Source organism: Coregonus clupeaformis, chromosome 26 (genome assembly GCF_020615455.1).
Source record: "Coregonus clupeaformis isolate EN_2021a chromosome 26, ASM2061545v1, whole genome shotgun sequence".
Lineage (NCBI taxonomy): Eukaryota > Metazoa > Chordata > Actinopteri > Salmoniformes > Salmonidae > Coregonus > Coregonus clupeaformis.
The window spans coordinates 24,800,619-24,818,520 of NC_059217.1; the positions used below are offsets into that span (position 1 = coordinate 24,800,619).

General features: G+C 40.7%; 3 protein-coding genes, 1 long non-coding RNA gene and 5 other non-coding genes across 11 annotated transcripts in view; all 9 read right to left on the reverse strand.

The window, feature by feature from the left end:
• The window catches only part of LOC121540243 (epidermal growth factor receptor substrate 15), a 42,765-nt gene extending 42,166 nt beyond the window's left edge, over positions 1-599 (reverse strand). The window contains exon 1 of the mRNA XM_041848958.2: positions 424-599. Within this exon, the coding sequence (XP_041704892.2) occupies positions 424-450 (27 nt within the window). The 5' untranslated portion in view covers positions 451-599. The remainder of the gene's footprint in view (positions 1-423) is intronic.
• A 786-nt stretch (positions 600-1,385) lies between these two features.
• LOC121540242 (calreticulin-like) lies at positions 1,386-5,619 on the reverse strand. 2 transcript variants are annotated; one of them, XM_045207791.1, is made up of 10 exons: positions 5,529-5,619; positions 5,265-5,382; positions 4,806-4,907; positions 4,441-4,644; positions 4,150-4,244; positions 3,644-3,853; positions 3,419-3,532; positions 3,094-3,237; positions 2,873-2,965; positions 1,386-2,728 (listed from the first exon to the last, which is right to left on the reverse strand). In XM_045207791.1, the coding sequence occupies exons 2-10, from the start codon at positions 5,356-5,358 to the stop codon at positions 2,513-2,515; spliced, it is 1,272 nt and encodes a 423-aa protein (XP_045063726.1). In that variant the 5' UTR covers positions 5,359-5,382; positions 5,529-5,619; the 3' UTR covers positions 1,386-2,512. The 2 variants fall into 2 exon arrangements, with proteins under 2 accessions (XP_045063726.1, XP_045063725.1); XM_045207790.1 differs by having other exon boundaries at positions 5,265-5,552.
• A 4,408-nt stretch (positions 5,620-10,027) lies between these two features.
• On the reverse strand, positions 10,028-12,852 carry LOC121539891 (torsin-1A-like). The gene is made up of 6 exons (XM_041848536.2): positions 12,502-12,852; positions 11,961-12,083; positions 11,582-11,847; positions 11,128-11,303; positions 10,866-10,990; positions 10,028-10,657 (listed from the first exon to the last, which is right to left on the reverse strand). The coding sequence occupies exons 1-6, from the start codon at positions 12,665-12,667 to the stop codon at positions 10,410-10,412; spliced, it is 1,104 nt and encodes a 367-aa protein (XP_041704470.1). The 5' UTR covers positions 12,668-12,852; the 3' UTR covers positions 10,028-10,409.
• Positions 12,853-14,712: 1,860 nt separating this feature from the next.
• Positions 14,713-17,488, reverse strand: LOC121539890. 2 transcript variants are annotated; one of them, XR_005995420.1, is made up of 10 exons: positions 17,445-17,488; positions 16,615-16,656; positions 16,385-16,409; positions 16,153-16,197; positions 15,929-15,973; positions 15,674-15,744; positions 15,439-15,487; positions 15,203-15,257; positions 14,991-15,038; positions 14,713-14,818 (listed from the first exon to the last, which is right to left on the reverse strand). It is a non-coding gene; the product is annotated as an uncharacterized LOC121539890 (long non-coding RNA). The 2 variants fall into 2 exon arrangements; XR_005995419.1 differs by having other exon boundaries at positions 15,425-15,487.
• On the reverse strand, positions 14,886-14,954 carry LOC121541014. The gene has a single exon (XR_005995658.1). It is a non-coding gene; the product is annotated as a small nucleolar RNA SNORD47 (small nucleolar RNA).
• On the reverse strand, positions 15,103-15,165 carry LOC121541025. The gene has a single exon (XR_005995668.1). It is a non-coding gene; the product is annotated as a small nucleolar RNA SNORD78 (small nucleolar RNA).
• Positions 15,811-15,894, reverse strand: LOC121541016. The gene has a single exon (XR_005995660.1). It is a non-coding gene; the product is annotated as a small nucleolar RNA snR60/Z15/Z230/Z193/J17 (small nucleolar RNA).
• On the reverse strand, positions 16,267-16,345 carry LOC121541004. The gene has a single exon (XR_005995648.1). It is a non-coding gene; the product is annotated as a small nucleolar RNA SNORD79 (small nucleolar RNA).
• LOC121541015 lies at positions 16,900-16,981 on the reverse strand. The gene has a single exon (XR_005995659.1). It is a non-coding gene; the product is annotated as a small nucleolar RNA SNORD74 (small nucleolar RNA).
• Positions 17,489-17,902: the final 414 nt, after the last annotated feature.

Genomic DNA, 17,902 nt, shown 5'->3' on the forward strand with positions numbered 1-17,902 from the left:
CATGGGGAACAGCAAATTCACTTTTTTCTTATCGACAGTACTTTTATTTCAAGATTCAGCAAAGGCAATTAAGTTAATAGAATCAAAAGAAACAAACTACTTTACTGTACGCAAAAGTTCTAGCTAGCTAGCTAACAACTTATCCAACCCATTCCGAAATTGACACTACACAAGTAGCTACTGTTAGCCTAGCTAGCTAACTACGCCCTTACTTATGCAGTCCCCAAGAGACGAGGCAAAACTTTTCCCAGTCATAGCTAGCTAGCTAGGTTGGGAAGAACTTCCAAATCAAAGAGTTAAAGAGACCGCGGGGCACACCCGTTTTAATGTCAAAATCCACCGACAGTCCTCAAATTAATTGGCACAACAAGAAGACACCTACACACTAATCACAATTAGTTTTGAGTTAAAATACATGGTTACCTGAGTCAGGGAGAGACTGGCAGCCATAGTGTTTCTATTCCCACTAGCTACTTCATTCTGCGGTGCGATCACTGAGGTATGGTTGCGATAGATTAGAGATGGCTTTAAAACCTGGCGCTGGCGTTATTGTACTGGAATGGGTTGTTCACTCAGCTACGTCAGATGGCACTGCAGAAGTGCGCCCGCTGATGTGAGTGAGATGAACGAATGTATGCGGGTCAAAGAATGGCTGCCTGCAACGCTGCAAAACTATCCACTGGTAAAGTGAAGTTGCTCAGATGATCTATTCTACAGTATTAATTTACCCGCCTCAAATTACGCGACACACACAATTGGGGAACAATATACCAAAAATAAGAATGAGGACTGAGAGAAAGCAACAATAATTGAGTCACTTCCTTTATGTTTTATTCTTGGACAGTAATCTGTGTATCAGAATTTATTTATTGCACAATCAAATTATCATCAATCAATATTCTCCCCAGTACAAAATAAGTTTTACAAAATGGCCAACTTCCAATCAGCTTGGGACAAGTCTTGAGGGTACAGCAACATACAACATACATTGACCCCAAGATAAACATATCAATTGACAGGGATCACTCCCTCCTGCTTAGTGTTTTAGAAAGCTGAACGGCTTTATAAATGTAATCTGATAATTTGTGTTATTTTTCATAACATTTGATTTACGGTAGCCTGAGTTCGCTTGAGTAGTTCCATTAGTGAAAACTCAGTACACAGTGACCCTAAACCAACACACATTTGTGCTGAAATAGTGCTGAATGATTAGTGCTTTGAGGTCGGTTCCGGTTTGATTATTTAAAAATAATCATGGTTTTCTATTTCGATTATTTGGGTTGAATGCTGTAACAGAATGAAACAATTAATAAAAGTCCCATGATGGTGGTGACTGTTCGTTACTGCTTATCACTTAACAATAATTTATTCACATTACATTTCAGTTGTGCATATTACATTTGTTTTATTTGACGACTATTTCATTCCAAGTCATCTTCTCATCTCTACAGAGCTGCTGCATACGCCATCTACACAAAATAACTATTGTGTAGTTATTCAAAGTAAATAAGGCATACCTTTATGACTGCTGAATACCAACTAACACTTAGATAATGTATTTTCAGGTAGATATACCTCGCGGAGCAACAGCTGCTCTCTATATCCCCTCACGATCTCGCATTCTTCTGCCTCTTCCGTGGCAGGCATAAAATAAACAGACCGGACAAGTAGATGCGCAATGGATTATGGTCATTGTAGTTTAGTTTTTTTAAAAACATGTTCTATGCACTATGTAGAGTATTGGCCTGTTGGAAACTACAACTCCCTACTACATCATACAGTTCAGGCTGGATCAGATTTATCTTTAGAGAAACTTCAATGTGCGCATTGAGGAAAAAAACTAAATGGAATTCAAATAACGTCCTTCTCTTAGTTGTTTAAGAACCAAAAAAATTGTCGACATTTCAGTTAATCGCTCAGCACTATGCTGAAAAGTATATGCAGAAAAGGAAAAGCATTACTTTCACACCATGTCCAAAACGAAAAAAAGGGATGAGAGATTCCATGTTAATGCTATATACATCCTTGGGGTAAAGGCACAAAAATGTGTCAGATTATTAAAGACAAACAAAACACTATTTGAGGTAAAGATTAGTCAGGAAATTGTAGATGGTCAATATCCTTAAATAAGAAACAATTTAGTGTTAGCAGTAGAGCATTGTTTACAGAGAGAAGATGACAACATCCAGAAATTTCACTTATCAAAAACAATTGCTGGCATAACACCACTGCTAGAAAATGCTTGTCTCAAATCTAAAGATAACATCTTTCTAACATCTCCAACCTTGACAAATCTGAACTCCCATACCACATGGAAACAGAACAAAATAATTGCTGTGCTTAGTCAGTTTGTACCCATTCCCTTGTCATGTAAATAAAACAATACCTTCCCCACCCAAACATAAATGGGCAGCTTCAATGACTAACAGAATGTCCAATAAAGTCCAATCTTCAGCCTTGATCAAATGGCTCATAGCAGACAGGGTTTCTTTTCAGAAGTTCCTGTTTGAGTTTATAACTCATCCTTGAGTTTAGAGTCTGTTTCTTCCTCCTCCTTGTCCTCTTCTTCTTCTTCTTCCTCGTCATAGTCTTCTTCCTCCTCCTCCTCTTTTTCCTCCTCCTCCTCCTTATCTTCTTCATCTTCCTCATCCTTTTTATTAATCTCTTCTGCCTCACGTTTCTTTCTCACCTCCTCTTCCAGACTGTCCTTCATCTTCTTTTCAGGGTCCTGTGTATACAGAAAAAAAGCCCAGTTATTGACAGGGTAGGAGATACTGCACACATCACCTTTTAGAAAAGCCATATTATATGACAACTCAATCTAATAACAGGAACTGTTTTGGTGGTAAATCACTAGAGACCATCGACTAACCTTTGTTGCACCCCATGTCTCGTTCCCCACTTCTTCTGCAAGTTTTGGGTCATTGGTGATGAGGAAATTGTCAAAAATAGTGCCCGACTTCACCTGTAAAATAATGAAAAGGTCATTGGTTAATATCTATTCATTCTCAAAAAACAGTCTCAAAAGAATAGTAAAAGTTAAACATTAAACAGCGTCACACATCAATCAAGGATCAGAGTCAGTAACTCTACCTGCCACAAATCCAATCCAATCACCCCCATGCTGGCATATTGGTAGATTTCAGGGTCAGCAGTGTAGTCTGGGTTGTCAATTTCAGGGTGCACCCATTTCCCCTTGTAGGCAGGATTGTCAATCTGTTTGGGTTTCCACTCCCCCTGGGAAAAACAATGTCAGAAAGTCATTATTTCCCTATGCAAAATAATTTTTTTCACACTAAGTATCCAAGAAAGTAGCTAGAAACAACTTAGTCAAAATGGCAAGAGGACATCTCACCTAGTGTAGTACAATCACACCTGATCCTTGTGGCCATCAGTACAAACAACCATGGAGGCCTACCTTATAGTCGGGGTTCGTGACCATGGGAGGCTCCCATTCACCATCCATCTCATCATCCCAGTCATCAGGCTTCTTGGCATCAGGGTCAGGGATGTTCTCAGCCACATCCCAGTCCTAAAAGAAACAGCGGCTTCATAATGTCCTTTGCACTGATAGTCATCTGCATTTCCCACAGAAAACAAAATGGTGTTCTGATGCATTATTTTGTGTATCTTCTAAATGTACCTCTGGTTTCTTGTCTTCAGGATCATCCATTTTCTCCTTCTCATCCCAGTCGTCTGGCTTCTCAGCATCAGGGTCCTTTATGTTCTTGGGGGGAAGGAAGTCCCAGTCCTCCTCTAGGCTTCCAGACTCTACTTTCTTGTTGTCGATCTTCACCTCATAGGTGTTATCCGGATTGACTACCAGTGTGTACAGGTGGGTATACTCATCATCCTAGGGAACACACAAGCAAAATTGTTAAAGGTGGTGGTTTTATCCACAAAACAAGTAACTAAAACGCATTAGTTTGTGATATGATTTGATTAAGAAACTGCAACAAAATAATAAATGTCTCTTTAACCCATTTATAAGTCCAACACTATTAAAACGTCCTACTGAGAAAATGGTGGGACAGCAGAAATGTTACTACAGATAAGATGGTGAAGCTCATAGAAGACAAATACAACTGCTAGCATTGAATAGAAAATATAGCAGAACTGCTATAGCAGAACCACAACAATGCTTCTTACCTTGCATCTTATATCTTTGTTGATCAAGTGATTCTTGCCTTTGTAGTTGAAGATCACATGAACTTTCTTAGTACCTGGACCACAGATGTCAGGACCTAAGACAGACAAAACAACCACAGGAATTTAACTTCACACAGACAATAGCATGTGGTATAAAGTAGACAGGCAACTGATAACAATACCTAGGGGACGCTCAATATAGAATGGAACATGACAATGGTCCATTCCACCCTTACATATGTAGGCTACTCTCCAATGTTTTCGCTTACCAATAGGATAATGTAGACTCACCAAACATGATGTTGTATGTGGAATCTCCATGCATTTCCTCCTGGTTGAGATCAGCTGGGAACAGCTTGATGTAGCCTCCACCACAGTCAATGTTCTGTTCATGTTTCACAGTGAACTGGATTACCAGTGGCTGGTCTTTGTTGCTGAATGACTCAAAGCGGGAGGATGCAGAGTAAAAGCGAGCATCCTGGCTGGTTTTAAGGCCTGCATTTTTTTAAACACATAAGAAATACTTCACAAAAACTCAAGTCAACCCAAGGGCAACTCTGCTCAAATTACCTATTGAGAAACAGCTAGATGCACCAAATCTTATTGCTGGATCCTAAAATGGATGCAAGACAGAGGTACCTTTGATCTCTTCTCACCTTTGTCTTTCTCTACATCACCATAGAATTTCCCAGCAGTGAGAACAAACGTCCCATAGTCTGACTTATGTTTGGATTCCACCCATCGGCTTTTCCAGGCATCTGCAAAATGGTCATACAAAATCAGGAGTAAGTCACCTGAACACTGAGGGCAGAGTCACTTGGCAAGGGCTAAGCAACTAAGTAGTTGTTCTGGGAAAGGGAGAGGATAGGGGGCAGTGCGTGCAACCCATTGATGGTATTTTGGATGAGTAATCACTAAATCAGAACATATCATCTAAATGTGAATGATATTTTGAGCATGCCAAGTAGATTTTGCATAAAGTGAGCAGGCTATGAAGTTGTGTCTCTGCGACACTCATCCAACATATGATATGTAGTCTAATCATCACATTTACAATTTCCAAAAACAATTATAAAAACAAGTACTAGTAGGTTCAGTATTTATGCATAACTTACCCCCATCTTCAAATTGTTCTCGGAAATAAACAGAGGACTCGGCAAAAATTGATGCGACCGATAGGGCCATCAAAAGCATCAACTGGGTTGTCATTTCAGCTTGCCAAATTACCACCCTCTAAAATAGAAAAGACAATTAGCTATATATAAATACTATTAATTATATATACACTGCATGTAGCAGTACAAATAGCTATGGCTTGTTACGCGCTATATTCGTCAAATTCCTTTTCTTCAAAACCTGAACTGGCAAGCCTCAAATACCGCTATTTGCTGCTGATGCTCTTCTCTCCGTTCAGAACAGATGTCTGGTTTTCATTGGATAGCAAGCAGCTCGAGAGAACGCGTAACAACTTCTAACCAATCGAATTAATTGAAAAAAAGCATAGGACAAATCGTTTCAGCCAATGCCAGCTGACCACGCATTTCTTTGACACACGCCCCCCCAGTAGTCGAAAGAGTACGCGCACATGATATTGCTGGCACGGCGCCCCGAATGAGCCGAGGTTGCATTTATGCAGCAGAATGAGTCTAAATTAAAAAACTCAATTTACCCTGCGCACCTGATGAGATAAATCAAGTGCACCTAATGACATTCTATAATGAACAAAAATATAGACGGAACATGTAAAGTGTTTGTCCCATGTTTCATGAGCTGAAATACAATAACCCAGACATTTTCCATTCACACAAAAAGCTTATTTCTCAACAACAACACAAATGCACACATTTGTTTACATCCCTGTTAGTGAGCATTTCTCCTTTGCCAAGATAATCCAGCCACCTGACAGGTGTGGCATATCAATAAACTGATTAAACAGCATGATAATTTCATTATGGCTGGGTACAATAAAAGGCCACCCTTAAATGTGCAGTTTGGTTACACAACACAATGCCACAGATGTCTACATTTTGAGGGAGTGTGCAATTGGCATGCTGACTGCAGGAATGTCCACCAGAGTTGTTGCCAGAGAATTGAACGTTCATTTCTCTACCATAAGCCGCCTCCAATGTCATTTTAGAGAATTTGGCAGTACGTCCAACCGGCGTCACCATCGCAGACCACACCAGCCCAGGACCACCATATGTGTCTTCTTCACCTGCAGGATAATCTGAGACCAGCCACCCGGACAGTTTATGAAACAGGAGTATTTCTGTCTTTAATTAAGCCTTTTTGTGGGGAAAAACTCATTCTGATTGGCTGGGCCTGGCTCCCAAGTGGATGGGCCTATGGCTGCGCCCCTGCCCAGTCATGTGAAATCCATAGATTAGGGTCTAATGAATGTATTTCAATTGACTGATTTCCTTATATGAACTGTAACTCAGTAAAATCATTGAAATTGTTGCGTTTATATTTTTGTTCAGTAATAGTAATAGTGGTCCAAATATTAGGTAACCAACTGAGCTAAAAGAATCAACTGATTATGCAGGTTTTACATTCAACAGTAAACAGACTCACATTTATCAAGGATGTTTTATTAGTCTAAAATGACTTAAAATCCATTCCTCTGGGATAACACACATTCCCTTTTTTTCAGCAGCCACTTTCTTGTTTGCCTGGTCTGAGTGACACTAGGACACTGACCATAATACCTTTGTTTTTACACACAATGATATGGACAGGGGTCATTAAATAGCAAAAAAATATGGAGACGGGCACAATATTATAAGCCATATCATAGGCAGAATATATTCAGAATGCAGTCTCACAGTTTCTTATGAAACCAAAGCTGTGCAGTGTATATGCTAATAATACATTTCTATATTGATGGAAAACGGGCAGATGTCATAACACAGCAAAGTAGAGACAACAGAACATTTACAAAGACTTACTGATATGTGTACTGAACAAAAATATAAATGCAACATGTAAAGTGTTGGTCCCATGTTTCATGAACTGAAATAAAAGATCCCAGATATGTTCCATATGCCCCAAAAGCTATTTTCTCTCATATTTCTGCACACATTTCTTTACATCCCTGTTAGTGAGCATTTCTCATTTGCCAAGATAATCCATCCACCTGACTGGTGTGGCATATTAAGAAACTGATTAAACAGTGTGATCATTACACAGGTGCACCTTGTGCTGGGGACATTAAAAGGCCACTCTAAAATGTGCAAGTTTTGTCACACAACACAATGCCACAGATGTCTCAAGTGTTGAGGGAGCATGCCATTGGCATGCTGACTGCAGGTATGTCCACCAGAGCTGTTGCCAGAGAATTGAATGTTCATTTCTCTACCATAAGCCACCTCCAATGTCCTTTTAGAGAATTTTGCAGTAGTCCAACCGGCCTCACAACCGCAGACCACGTGTCACCACGCCAGTCAAGGACCTCCACATCCGGCTTCTTCGTCTGAGAAGCTGATGAAACTGAGTATTTCTGTCTGTAATAAAGCTCTTTTGTGGGAAAAACTCATTCTGATTGGCTAGGCCTGGCTCCCCAGTGAGTGGGCCTGGCTTCCACGTGGGTGGGCCTATGGCTGCTCCCCTGCCCATTCAAGTGAAATTCATAGATTAGGGCCTAATGAATTTATTTCAATTGACTGATTTTCTTATTTGAACTGTAACTCAGTAAAATCGTTGAAATTGTTGCATGTTGCGTTTATATTTTTGTTCAGTATATGTACTTGCTAATTACAATCTTCACTACGGGCTATTTTGTGCAAGTAACACATTCCATTTGACAAAAAAATTATATCAAAGCATTGTTGGAATACTAAACTGCAACAGTAAATGCAACATTAAATCATTCAAGATCAAAATAATTGTAAGGGGGAAAAAATTGGGAATACTCAGACCATTTAGTTCAGCAAACATTTCAACAACATTAGCGACTGCCTGTATTATTGCACACTTACACTACTTTCTTCAAACCTGAATTGTAGTTATTCAGTAGGTTAGAAATGATTTAAAGTGATGTCATACTGTTTGTAGCCTGGAAATATTTAGCCCACCTGTAAATCAAGTAATCAATAAACAACTCCAGAATAATCATATTAAAAATGCCCTTAAAAAGTTAATGAAATTATATTTGATATAGTTTACTGTAATATACAGTATTTCCTCCTTTGCATTGGAAGTGCCAGCCACTGCTTAAGCAGATAGTTGTAAAATATCCTCAGTGCCAACTAAACATACAGTGCATTCGGAAAGTTCAGACCCCTTCCCTTTTCCACATTGTTACGTTACAGCCTTATTCTAAAATTGACTGCAAAACAAATCTCAAATCTACACACAATACCCCATAATGACAAAGCGAAAAACGTTTTCAGAAATGTTTGAACATGTATTAAAAATAAAAAACAGAAATACCTTATTTACATAAGTATTCAGACCCTTTGCTATGAGATTCGAAATTGAGCTCAGGTGCATCCTGTTTCCACTGATCACCCTTGAGATGTTTCTGCAACTTGATTGGAGTCCACCTATGGTAAATTCGATTGATTGGACATGATTTGGAAAGGCACACACATGTCTATATAAAGGTCCCACAGTTGACAGTACGTGTCAGAGCAAAAACCAAGCTATGAGGTTGAAGGAATTGTCCGTAGAGCTCCAAGACAGGATTGTGTCGAGGCACAGATCTGGGGAAGGGTACCAAAAAATGTCTGCAGCATTGAAGGTCCCCAAGAACACAGTTGCCTCCATCATTCTTAAATGGAAGAAGTTTGGAACTCTTCCTAGAGCTGGCCCCCCGGCCAAACTGAGCAATCGGGGAAGAAGGGCCTTGGTCAGGGAGGTGACCAAGAACCCGATGGTCACTCTGACAGAGCTCCAGAGTTCCTCTGTGGAGATGGGAGAACCTTCCAGAAAGACAACCATCTCTGTAGCACTCCAGCAATCAGGCCTTTATGGTAGAGTGGCCAGACGGAAGCCACTCCTCAGTAAAAGGCACATGACAGCCCACTTGGAGTTTGCCCAAAGGCACCTAAAGGACTCTCAGACCATGAGAAACAAGATTCTCTGGTCTGATGAAACAAAGATTGAACTCTTTGGCCTGAATGCCAAGTGACACGTCTGGAGGAAACCTGGCACCATCCCTATGGTGAAGCATGGTGGTGGCAGCATCATGCTGTGGGGATGTTTTTCAGCGGCAGGATCGAGGGAAAGTTGAACGGAGCAAAGTACAGAGAGATCCTTGATGAAAACCTGCTCCAGAGCACTCAGGACCTCAGACTGGGGCGAAGGTTCACCTTCTAACAGGACAACGACCCTAAGCACACAGCCAAGACAACACAGGAGTGGCTTCGGGACAAGTCTCTGAATGTCCTTGAGTGGCCCAGCCAGAAGCCGCACTTGAACCCGATCGAACAATTCTGGTGAAACCTGAAAATAGCTGTGCAGCGACACTCCCCATCCAACCTGACAGAGCTTGAGAGGATCTGCAGAGAAGAATGGGAGAAACTCCCCAAATACAGGTGTGCCAAGCTTTTTATTATTATTTTATTTTACCTTTATTTAACTAGGCAAGTCAGTTAAGAACAAATTCTTATTTACAATGACGGCCTACACCGGCCAAACCCGGACGACGCTGGGCCAATTGTGCGCCGCCCTAAGCTTGTAGCGTCATACCCAAGACTCAAGGCTGTAATCGTTGCCAAAGGTGCTTCAACAAAGTACTGAGTAAAGGGTCTGAATACTTATGTAAATGTGATATTTCAGGAGAAATTATTTTGTGCTAAAATTTCTAAAAACCTATTTTTGCTTTGTCATTATGGGGTATTGTGTATATATTAATAAGAGGAAAAAACCTATTTAATCAATTTTAGAATAAGGCCGTAACGTAACAAAATGTGGAAAAAGTAAAGGGGTCTGAATACTTTCCAAATCCACTGTAAATATATACATGCAAATACTAAAACTACAGAGTTGACCTGAGCTTGACCTAAAATCAGTGCATAAAAGTAGTCTAATGAGCAGGGTAAAAAAAAAATCTAAGTTGAAAATCCACACTTGTAAAATCTCTTATTTTGTAATCAGATAGAATCTTACTGGAGCCAGATGTCCTATGCTTGCTTTCTTGGCAGTGTAGGTTGAGGAGTGGGCATACCACATCGCAACAATGTTCAATATGTCAGCAGGTCATACTTTTTCCTTTTTGCTAAAATACTGTGTGTGTTTTCTGGGTTGCATTAGTATGTTTAGGGGAGGAAGAAATTGATTCTCTGTGGTATGGATTTGCAGCCTTGGGCAGAGAATAGCCTCTCCTCCTTGGGTACATATAGCATGGCCTTTGCCACTTCGTCCAGGGTTCCTTCGTCTGGCTCCAGACCCCGCGCTGCATAGGCATCACGGGCACAGAGCTTGACATGACGGTACTCCAGAGGTAGGAAGGGCACAAAGAAGTCAATAAGGTGACCTGACATCAGCTCACTCTGTGCAAAGCCTCCTGGAAAACAGACAAACTGGTAAATCCACAACTGAACATGTTGCAGTTGCACTTAAATGTTATGTAATTCAAAATGTTTTAAGTGGTTTCTAACTATGAGTTTCTTCGTTCACAGTGTAGTGTTCACGAGAAAGACATCTTCAATCTTGCCTGTGAAAACATATATGCTTCAAATTAGTGTGAGTGATTGTAAAGCCACTGCTGGTACCTTGAGATTCCATAGCTTCAGCTCGTAGCCGGTGTTCCAAGTCCTCCATCCCAATGTCCTCTCTGTTCTGCCCTGAGTGCCAGAAGTCCAAGGACACATCATTGATGGTTGTGCCACCAATATTACTACAAGGAAATATTACAAAACATCTTGGTTAGAGGAAAATATCTGAGACATTTACTCATGACTTGGACAGTAAAGTTTCCTTACATGAGTTAGTGGAAGAGACCTTGCAAGAATTGAAAGGGTATGTATGGCTAACCTGAGGAATAAGAAGACAGCCCTCCTGTAGCTGACCCCATCCACATTGTCATAATGGTCCATATAGGGCTTGATGGCATCTATAAGGCCCGGGTGCAGTTTCTCAGCCTCATCAAAGATGAAAAGTGTCTGTGGGCAACGCAGCACCATGTCCCGGATAGCTTCTCTAAGCTGGCCCTGGAATAGAGCGCTATGGTGAGCACAAAAATATCACCTCTCTCTCTCTCATATTTGGTGTGCAATATATTCAAGAGATTAAAATGCACCTGTATTCATGCTACATGTTTTTATCAACTAAAAACATATTTATTTGTTACAATTTGCTGAGTTTTGACTAGCTATATTGTTTAACTCCTGCTATGGTCTAGATCAAGTTGTGTAATCGAACATAAATGAGTTATGTTCTGCACATGTTCCTGGCAGAGAGGAGTCATGTCTGTGCCAGCTAAGCTCACCTTGTATGTGTCCACCAGTCTGGCATGGGGGAAGTGGAATGGGGCAATGAACAGACGCACACACTCGCTCTTCACTCCGTCCCGGTACAAGTTGTCAGCTATAATCCGTGCCACAAAATTCTTGCCTGTGCCAGACCAGCCATGGAAGGAGAGGGTCAATGGCTTATTGGATTCAGGGTTACTGATGAAGCCTTGCACAGCCTTCAGAACCACTGATTGGGCAAGGTGCTGCCCGTGAAGCTTTAGCTGTAGATCACTAGCCAGACCTGGGGGGGAGGGGGGAATGTCAAATCCAGACAAAATGAGGACTACACAAAAACGACATAGCTGGTGGAACATACATGAATGATAATGTCTGCTCAATATGACGTTATCATACCTGTAATATTATTTGTTATCCGACAATCCCCTGATTCACAGCACTGTCCCAGGCTGCAATACCACTGTGACAGCAAACGGATGTAGTCCTGAGGAAATCCTGCCCACAGGTCCCTAGTAGGTACTGAGAAGAGCACACAAATGTAATAGTGTACATATCTAATAGTCTTATAGACATAGCTGTTGCAACAAATTGAACACTATCATTTCTGCTCAAGGCAAGTTGTGCAAGGAAAAGCCTGCGACTTTTTCATATCATACCTAGGATTGTAATCACTGATTCATAAATAAGATTTTTCCTCAATATTTTCGAATAAATACGCTAATCATTGTTGCTCACTGTCTCTGCATTGTAATAGAAATAGACCTGTGTAAAAACGAATTTATACAACAAAAAAATCCTATGGACAGTAATAACTACAAGCTCCAGTGGGGCTGTTTCTGATCCTAACTACACCCGAGACAGTCGGGAGAAGTGTGTCAATTTGAATATTTCATTTTTGCTGAAGAAAAACCTTTCAGGAAAGAAAATAATTCCTCACCTTGCTGAGTCGTATCATCTTGATTCGGTTGACACTCCCCTTCCCATAGATTACAATAAATATAATTGAAATAATACGTAGATGCATTTGAAATACTGTCAAATTGAAAGAAATCTGCATTTGCAGAAACAGCCCAAAGGAAGGGCAACAGTTGGTAGAGGAACATCAGTGATGTCGTGTATTTGCGGTTATTAGAAAGTGGTCGTCAGTGGCGGCGATCTTCTATCCCCTGACTATTCAAACCTCTCCACCGGCCTATGATGCAAGCAGGCAGTCCTGAAAATGGTATTAATGGGAAAACACAGGAAACGCTCCAGTTCGCGACGTCATATCCTTCACAAATTGTGCGTCACGAGGAGTCACCCTATTCGGAGTTAATACATTTGCACTAGAATTCTTTTTTTATATATACATTTTTAAATGTTAACTTTATTTACCTAGGCAAGTCAGTTAAGAACAAATTCTTATTTACAATGACGGCCTACACCGGCCAAACCCGGACGACGCTGGGCCAATTGTGCGCCACCCTATGGGACTCCCAATCACGGCCGGTTGTGATACAGCCTGGAATCGAACCAGGGGGTCTGTAGTGACGCCTCAAGCACTGAGATGCAGTGCCTTAGATCGCTGCGCCACTCGGGAGCCCATATGTTAATTATGTATTCAGTATTTTCTTCTTTATACCTGTGTTTTGTTAGACATGTTTGATGTAGGGATGTCAATTGTTGATAATTTTGAATAATCCCAAAATCAAAAACAAGTAGTTCCATTACCAAAAGATACAAAATAATTAAAACGATTCACCCTGATAAAAGCCATGCGTGCTCCCGTCAGATTATAGAACGCAAAAACAGCAGTGATGCAGGTTTACATTTTTACATTTGTCATTTAGCAGACGCTCTTATCCAGAGCGATTTACAGTTAGTGAATGCATACATGTTTTGTTTTTTGTCATACTGGTCCCCCGTGGGAAACGAACCCACATCCCTGCCGGCCAAACCCTCCCCTACCTTGGACAACGCTGGACCAATTGTGCCATCAAGTGTTAATATATACTATGCATGTTCACAGCCCTCCCATACATTTGATAGTGATTTTATACTACTCCATTGGGGTCAGTTTAATGAGGCAATACACTAGATAAATAGGAACTATCGGCAGTTGAAACAAAGCATTTCCCCGCAACCGTTTCCTTAAATTGAGGGAATGGGCTGGAAAAATATAACCGCTCAAAATCATATACAGCCATACAAGGATGGACCCACAACGATAAAAAAAAAATGTTAACCTTTAACAATTTACTAACGAGTAAACAAGCATATTTTAAATTGATGGGTTACAACAGTTGAAGCTCATGGGGCATTTAAGTTAACGAAAATATTACGCACCAATTTAAGATTTCATGTAAGGCCAGGCAATTGAAATATATATATTTTTAATATGTCGAACTCGCCACGGGATCTGCAATAAAATTGTGTTCATAGCTTATGCCTGCCCATACACCCACCGCGGGGCACTCTACGTTATCAGCAAACCGCTCGCCCACACGCGGTCTGCGGTGGTGAGACCATTTAGATGTACTGCCAAATTATCTAGAACGACGTTGGACGGAGTTTACGGTACTGAAATTAACATTCAATTCTCTGGCGGACATTCCTGCAGTCAGCATGCCAATTGCACTCTACCTCAACTTGAGACATGTCGCATGACAACTGCACATGAGTATTCTTTAATTGTCCCCAGCACCTGTGTCATAATGCAGTTTAATAAGCTTCTTGATATGCCACACCTGTCAGCTGGATGGATTCTCTTAAAAGGCAAAAAGCTCACAAAGAGGGATGTGAACTAATGTGCACAAAGTTAGGAAACCGATTTTATTTCAGCTTGTGAAACCAACCTCGTTTACATTTCTATATTCAAGAAACAAATGTTAGAGTAAAAATGTAGTAGCTGCATAGTACCCCTTCCCAGACTAAATTATTGGAGGCCTTACTCTGGCTTGCACCAACAGTTATTGTCCAAACTAGTGATTTATTATGTAGGGTTCCACACAAAATGCCAGGTCTAGAGTTGTGCCTACTATGCAATGTGGAAACATTGCACTGCTAGCCAAATGGAAACTAGCAATTTGACAACATACCCTGACTGAGGCACTACTACTACCATGACAGTCAGACCAACAGGAATTAGGTATTCACGTCAAGACAGGGATAATTCCACTAATTTTATTGACATTGTTACTCAGAAACACACAAGATACAAATCTGAAGTTAAAGACTGGTCTCCCATGGTGTCATCTTCTGATGTCGTATCATTTCTGTGGAATTGCAAAGAGATCTAAGCAAGATGCATGCACAACCACAAACTCAGAAATGCCATTGTACAACCTCAGATATAAATGGAACGGTATATATAATCACAAATCATTTGGCAGAATCTCTTCATCATAAGTTGATAAAATTATGGGCAACTGCATTACATAGGCTTACCTTGTTCTTAACTGCACTGGAGGTTGTAGTTGTGAATTCACTTGCCACCTAAAGAGAGATTGAGTTAGTTGAGAAATTAAAAGTCAGGGGGCAGTAATGATACATTTCCAGGTTCCTCAGTTATGATAATGTCCACATAAAAATTCAGGTCAGACATTTGTTAACATCACTGAACCCAGTTAAGTGGATAACCCAAATGGATGTATACCAACCTGACAGGGACAGCTGTACATTAGTTCCAATCCTTCGTGCCAGTTTTCACTGCTCCTGCAAATAAGTGACAGATTATCAAAATGACCAAGACTCTAAAGAATGCAATGGGCAAGGGAGTCAATCTTCCAACTGAGTGTAACAGTATGTCCTCAACAGTAGCAGAGACCTAATTCAAAGTCATCCTTTTAGACGGCATCATTCGTTAGTTAAGATCGAAATACCTTGTGTAACTCACTTCAGTCATCCTCTAGCCACACCAGAGCCTTGTTCTGCATCTACTGGGCCTGAACAGAGATCAGATTTTAATCAAAACGCTCACGGTTTCCAAAAACAGAAAACAAAAAGAACCAATCTAATCAGAGTGTGTAACAATATTGTCCTCAACAAGATCAGAGACCTGATTCAATGTCATCCTTTCAGATTGCACCATGTAGTTACCCTTCATTTCATATGGAATCTTTGTAGCTTACCCCAGATTTACAGCCAAGCCAGACTTGAGAATCTAGGATCCTGTCTTGGCACGCGGTCAGAAACTTGAGTTCTGTAAAGACAAATACTGTCAGGGTTCTATAGTGGGGGGGGGAATGATATGTCTGTTTTTAAAGTAACGATACATCAGATAGGAGCGAAAGACAATGCTGAGAATTCATCATTGAGTATCAGCTGAACTATGCTGTCATCATTGTATCAAGTATTATCAGCCTTAATTAAACAAATCAATCTACCTTTCGTCAAAGTTTCAGTCACACGACAGTTCTTTCCATTGGCCTCTGAAAAATGGAAAGGTTAGAAAATCTTAATGCAGTGAGTGGAAAACCTACTGAAATGGCTACATGCTAGGAGCAAAAGAGAATGCTGCTTGTTCATCTGCTGAACTACGCATTCATTGTATCACATGATAAAGTATCATTAGACTCATGTTGGTTGAGTGCACAAGGTAGTAGCTTACCATGGCAACCGGTTCAGATGTTGCCATTCCCACAGCCTACGCCATCTGCAGATTATAAAAATAAATCAGCAATTTAGGCCCAGAAGACTGGACTGGTGTAATTTAAGGCAGCTGAACTGCATCAGTAAAAACATTTCTTTCATTATTTTTCAGAGAGATTCCCAATGTTTTTAAACAGTCATCACTTACAGTACATAAAACTGCAATTGCTATGACATGCATGGAAACGTACCGAATGCCACATCTTGTGTCTGCAGCTGTAAAGGAATAATGTATGGTTAGCCTTCAAAAGATCTTAACAGGTAGTTCAAATCACGTGCTGTGCCTCAGAACATGCAATTGGTGGTTGCAGATTCATCATCCTGACAGGTCAAGAGTAGCAAATGGGGTCATCAGTGGCACAGGGCATAATTTCTTGGGTTTAACACGTGGACGTTGGGTAACACTGATAATCATGCTTACCTCATTTTTTATCGTCAACTCATGTTTGCTTCTCAGCAATACCTGCGAAACACAAATCAGTCTCTCGTTTGACAAAAGCCCACAAATGTAAAGTCTATCGCAAAAATGTTACGCAATCCCTTCTGTCCACTACTCATGATAGTCAGCATGAATAGGAGACAAGTGCTTTAATTTAGCAGAAGGGAGACAGGAGATTAATGCAAAAACGGTCCTAAGACCAGACAATGGCAGTTAGTTGATTAACTAGGAAAGTGAAGTAATATTGCAACAAAACAATAAAGTGTTCCCAACCAGTCAGAATGGTTGGCGTTTCCTCAATTTAACTCAGATGTCCCTACCAACACTTATTTCATCATGTAAGATTGGGAGGCCCATCTTGCCTGGTTACTCGTTCACTGCGTTGGAGTTAACTAGGCTTTCTATATTAAACCGTGCACTAGAGTTAACTTCTTTCCTGGTTTAGTGGTTCCTAACTCGGTCATCGAGTACCCCCAACAGCACACATTTTTTTGTAGAGCCGAACAAGCACACCTAATCCAACTTGTCAACTGTTGGGGGGTATTCTAGGACTGGAGTTAGGAACCACTATCCTAGAAGATAATTGTGCTAGTGATAAAGGAGACTAAACTTGTTCACGACACGTGAGACACGTGGTGGAGTTAGGCCTGCTAACTAAGGCTAGCAAGCGCAAAACGACCTAGCTAGGTCCTTTCGCAAGATTATGACACACTTATCAAACATAACTAATCAACTATGACGGCAAATACAAATTGATACATAAATGGAAGATTTAAATACATAAACTCTAAACTACAAGACAACACCATTACCTTTCTTCAGAATCCGGGAGGAGAAGGAGACCGAAGGAAGGGTGGAGGCTGAATTTATATTGAATGTATTCGCATTGGTTTATGGGAAAAGTCAGCATCTTCTTCTGTGATTGGCCAAACACTACTTTTTTTTGAAGCCCCCTCGCCCCGGCACACAGAACGGGTTAGCTGAGGGCGGGCCGAACCCACCCACCACACGTTTTCATTTGCGCAGGCTTTCCAAACAGACAAGCGGGGTTGGCAGGGACATGGCTAGAAGGAATCCAGCTTTTGTGAAATTAACATCAAGATTTGACTTTTCGTAGCAGGTTAGGAGAACGTACGCAGCAGGTTAGGAAAAGGGTTAGGGTTAGCAAAAATGAAAAAAATGTCAATTTTAGACGTTAATTTGACAAAAGCTGGATCCTTTCTAGCGACGAGAGGTTCGTAGCCACAGTGTCATCCTACAAATACCTAGG

What these genes read in the sequence shown, in the direction of transcription:
- LOC121540242 (XM_045207791.1), bottom strand. Translation starts at nt 5,358, where the DNA reads ATGACAACCCAGTTGATGCTTTTGATGGCCCTATCGGTCGCATCAATT. An exon ending in TGATGTAGAGAAAGACAAAG is followed by an intron (nt 4,645 to 4,805) that starts GTGAGAAGAGAT and finishes AAAAAAATGCAG; the next exon opens with GCCTTAAAACCAGCCAGGAT. An exon ending in TTGGATTGGATTTGTGGCAG is followed by an intron (nt 2,966 to 3,093) that starts GTAGAGTTACTG and finishes ATTATTTTACAG; the next exon opens with GTGAAGTCGGGCACTATTTT.
- LOC121539891 (XM_041848536.2), bottom strand. Translation starts at nt 12,667, where the DNA reads ATGTTCCTCTACCAACTGTTGCCCTTCCTTTGGGCTGTTTCTGCAAAT. An exon ending in AGATGATACGACTCAGCAAG is followed by an intron (nt 12,084 to 12,501) that starts GTGAGGAATTAT and finishes TGCTCTTCTCAG; the next exon opens with TACCTACTAGGGACCTGTGG. An exon ending in GACTGGTGGACACATACAAG is followed by an intron (nt 11,304 to 11,581) that starts GTGAGCTTAGCT and finishes GCTCTATTCCAG; the next exon opens with GGCCAGCTTAGAGAAGCTAT.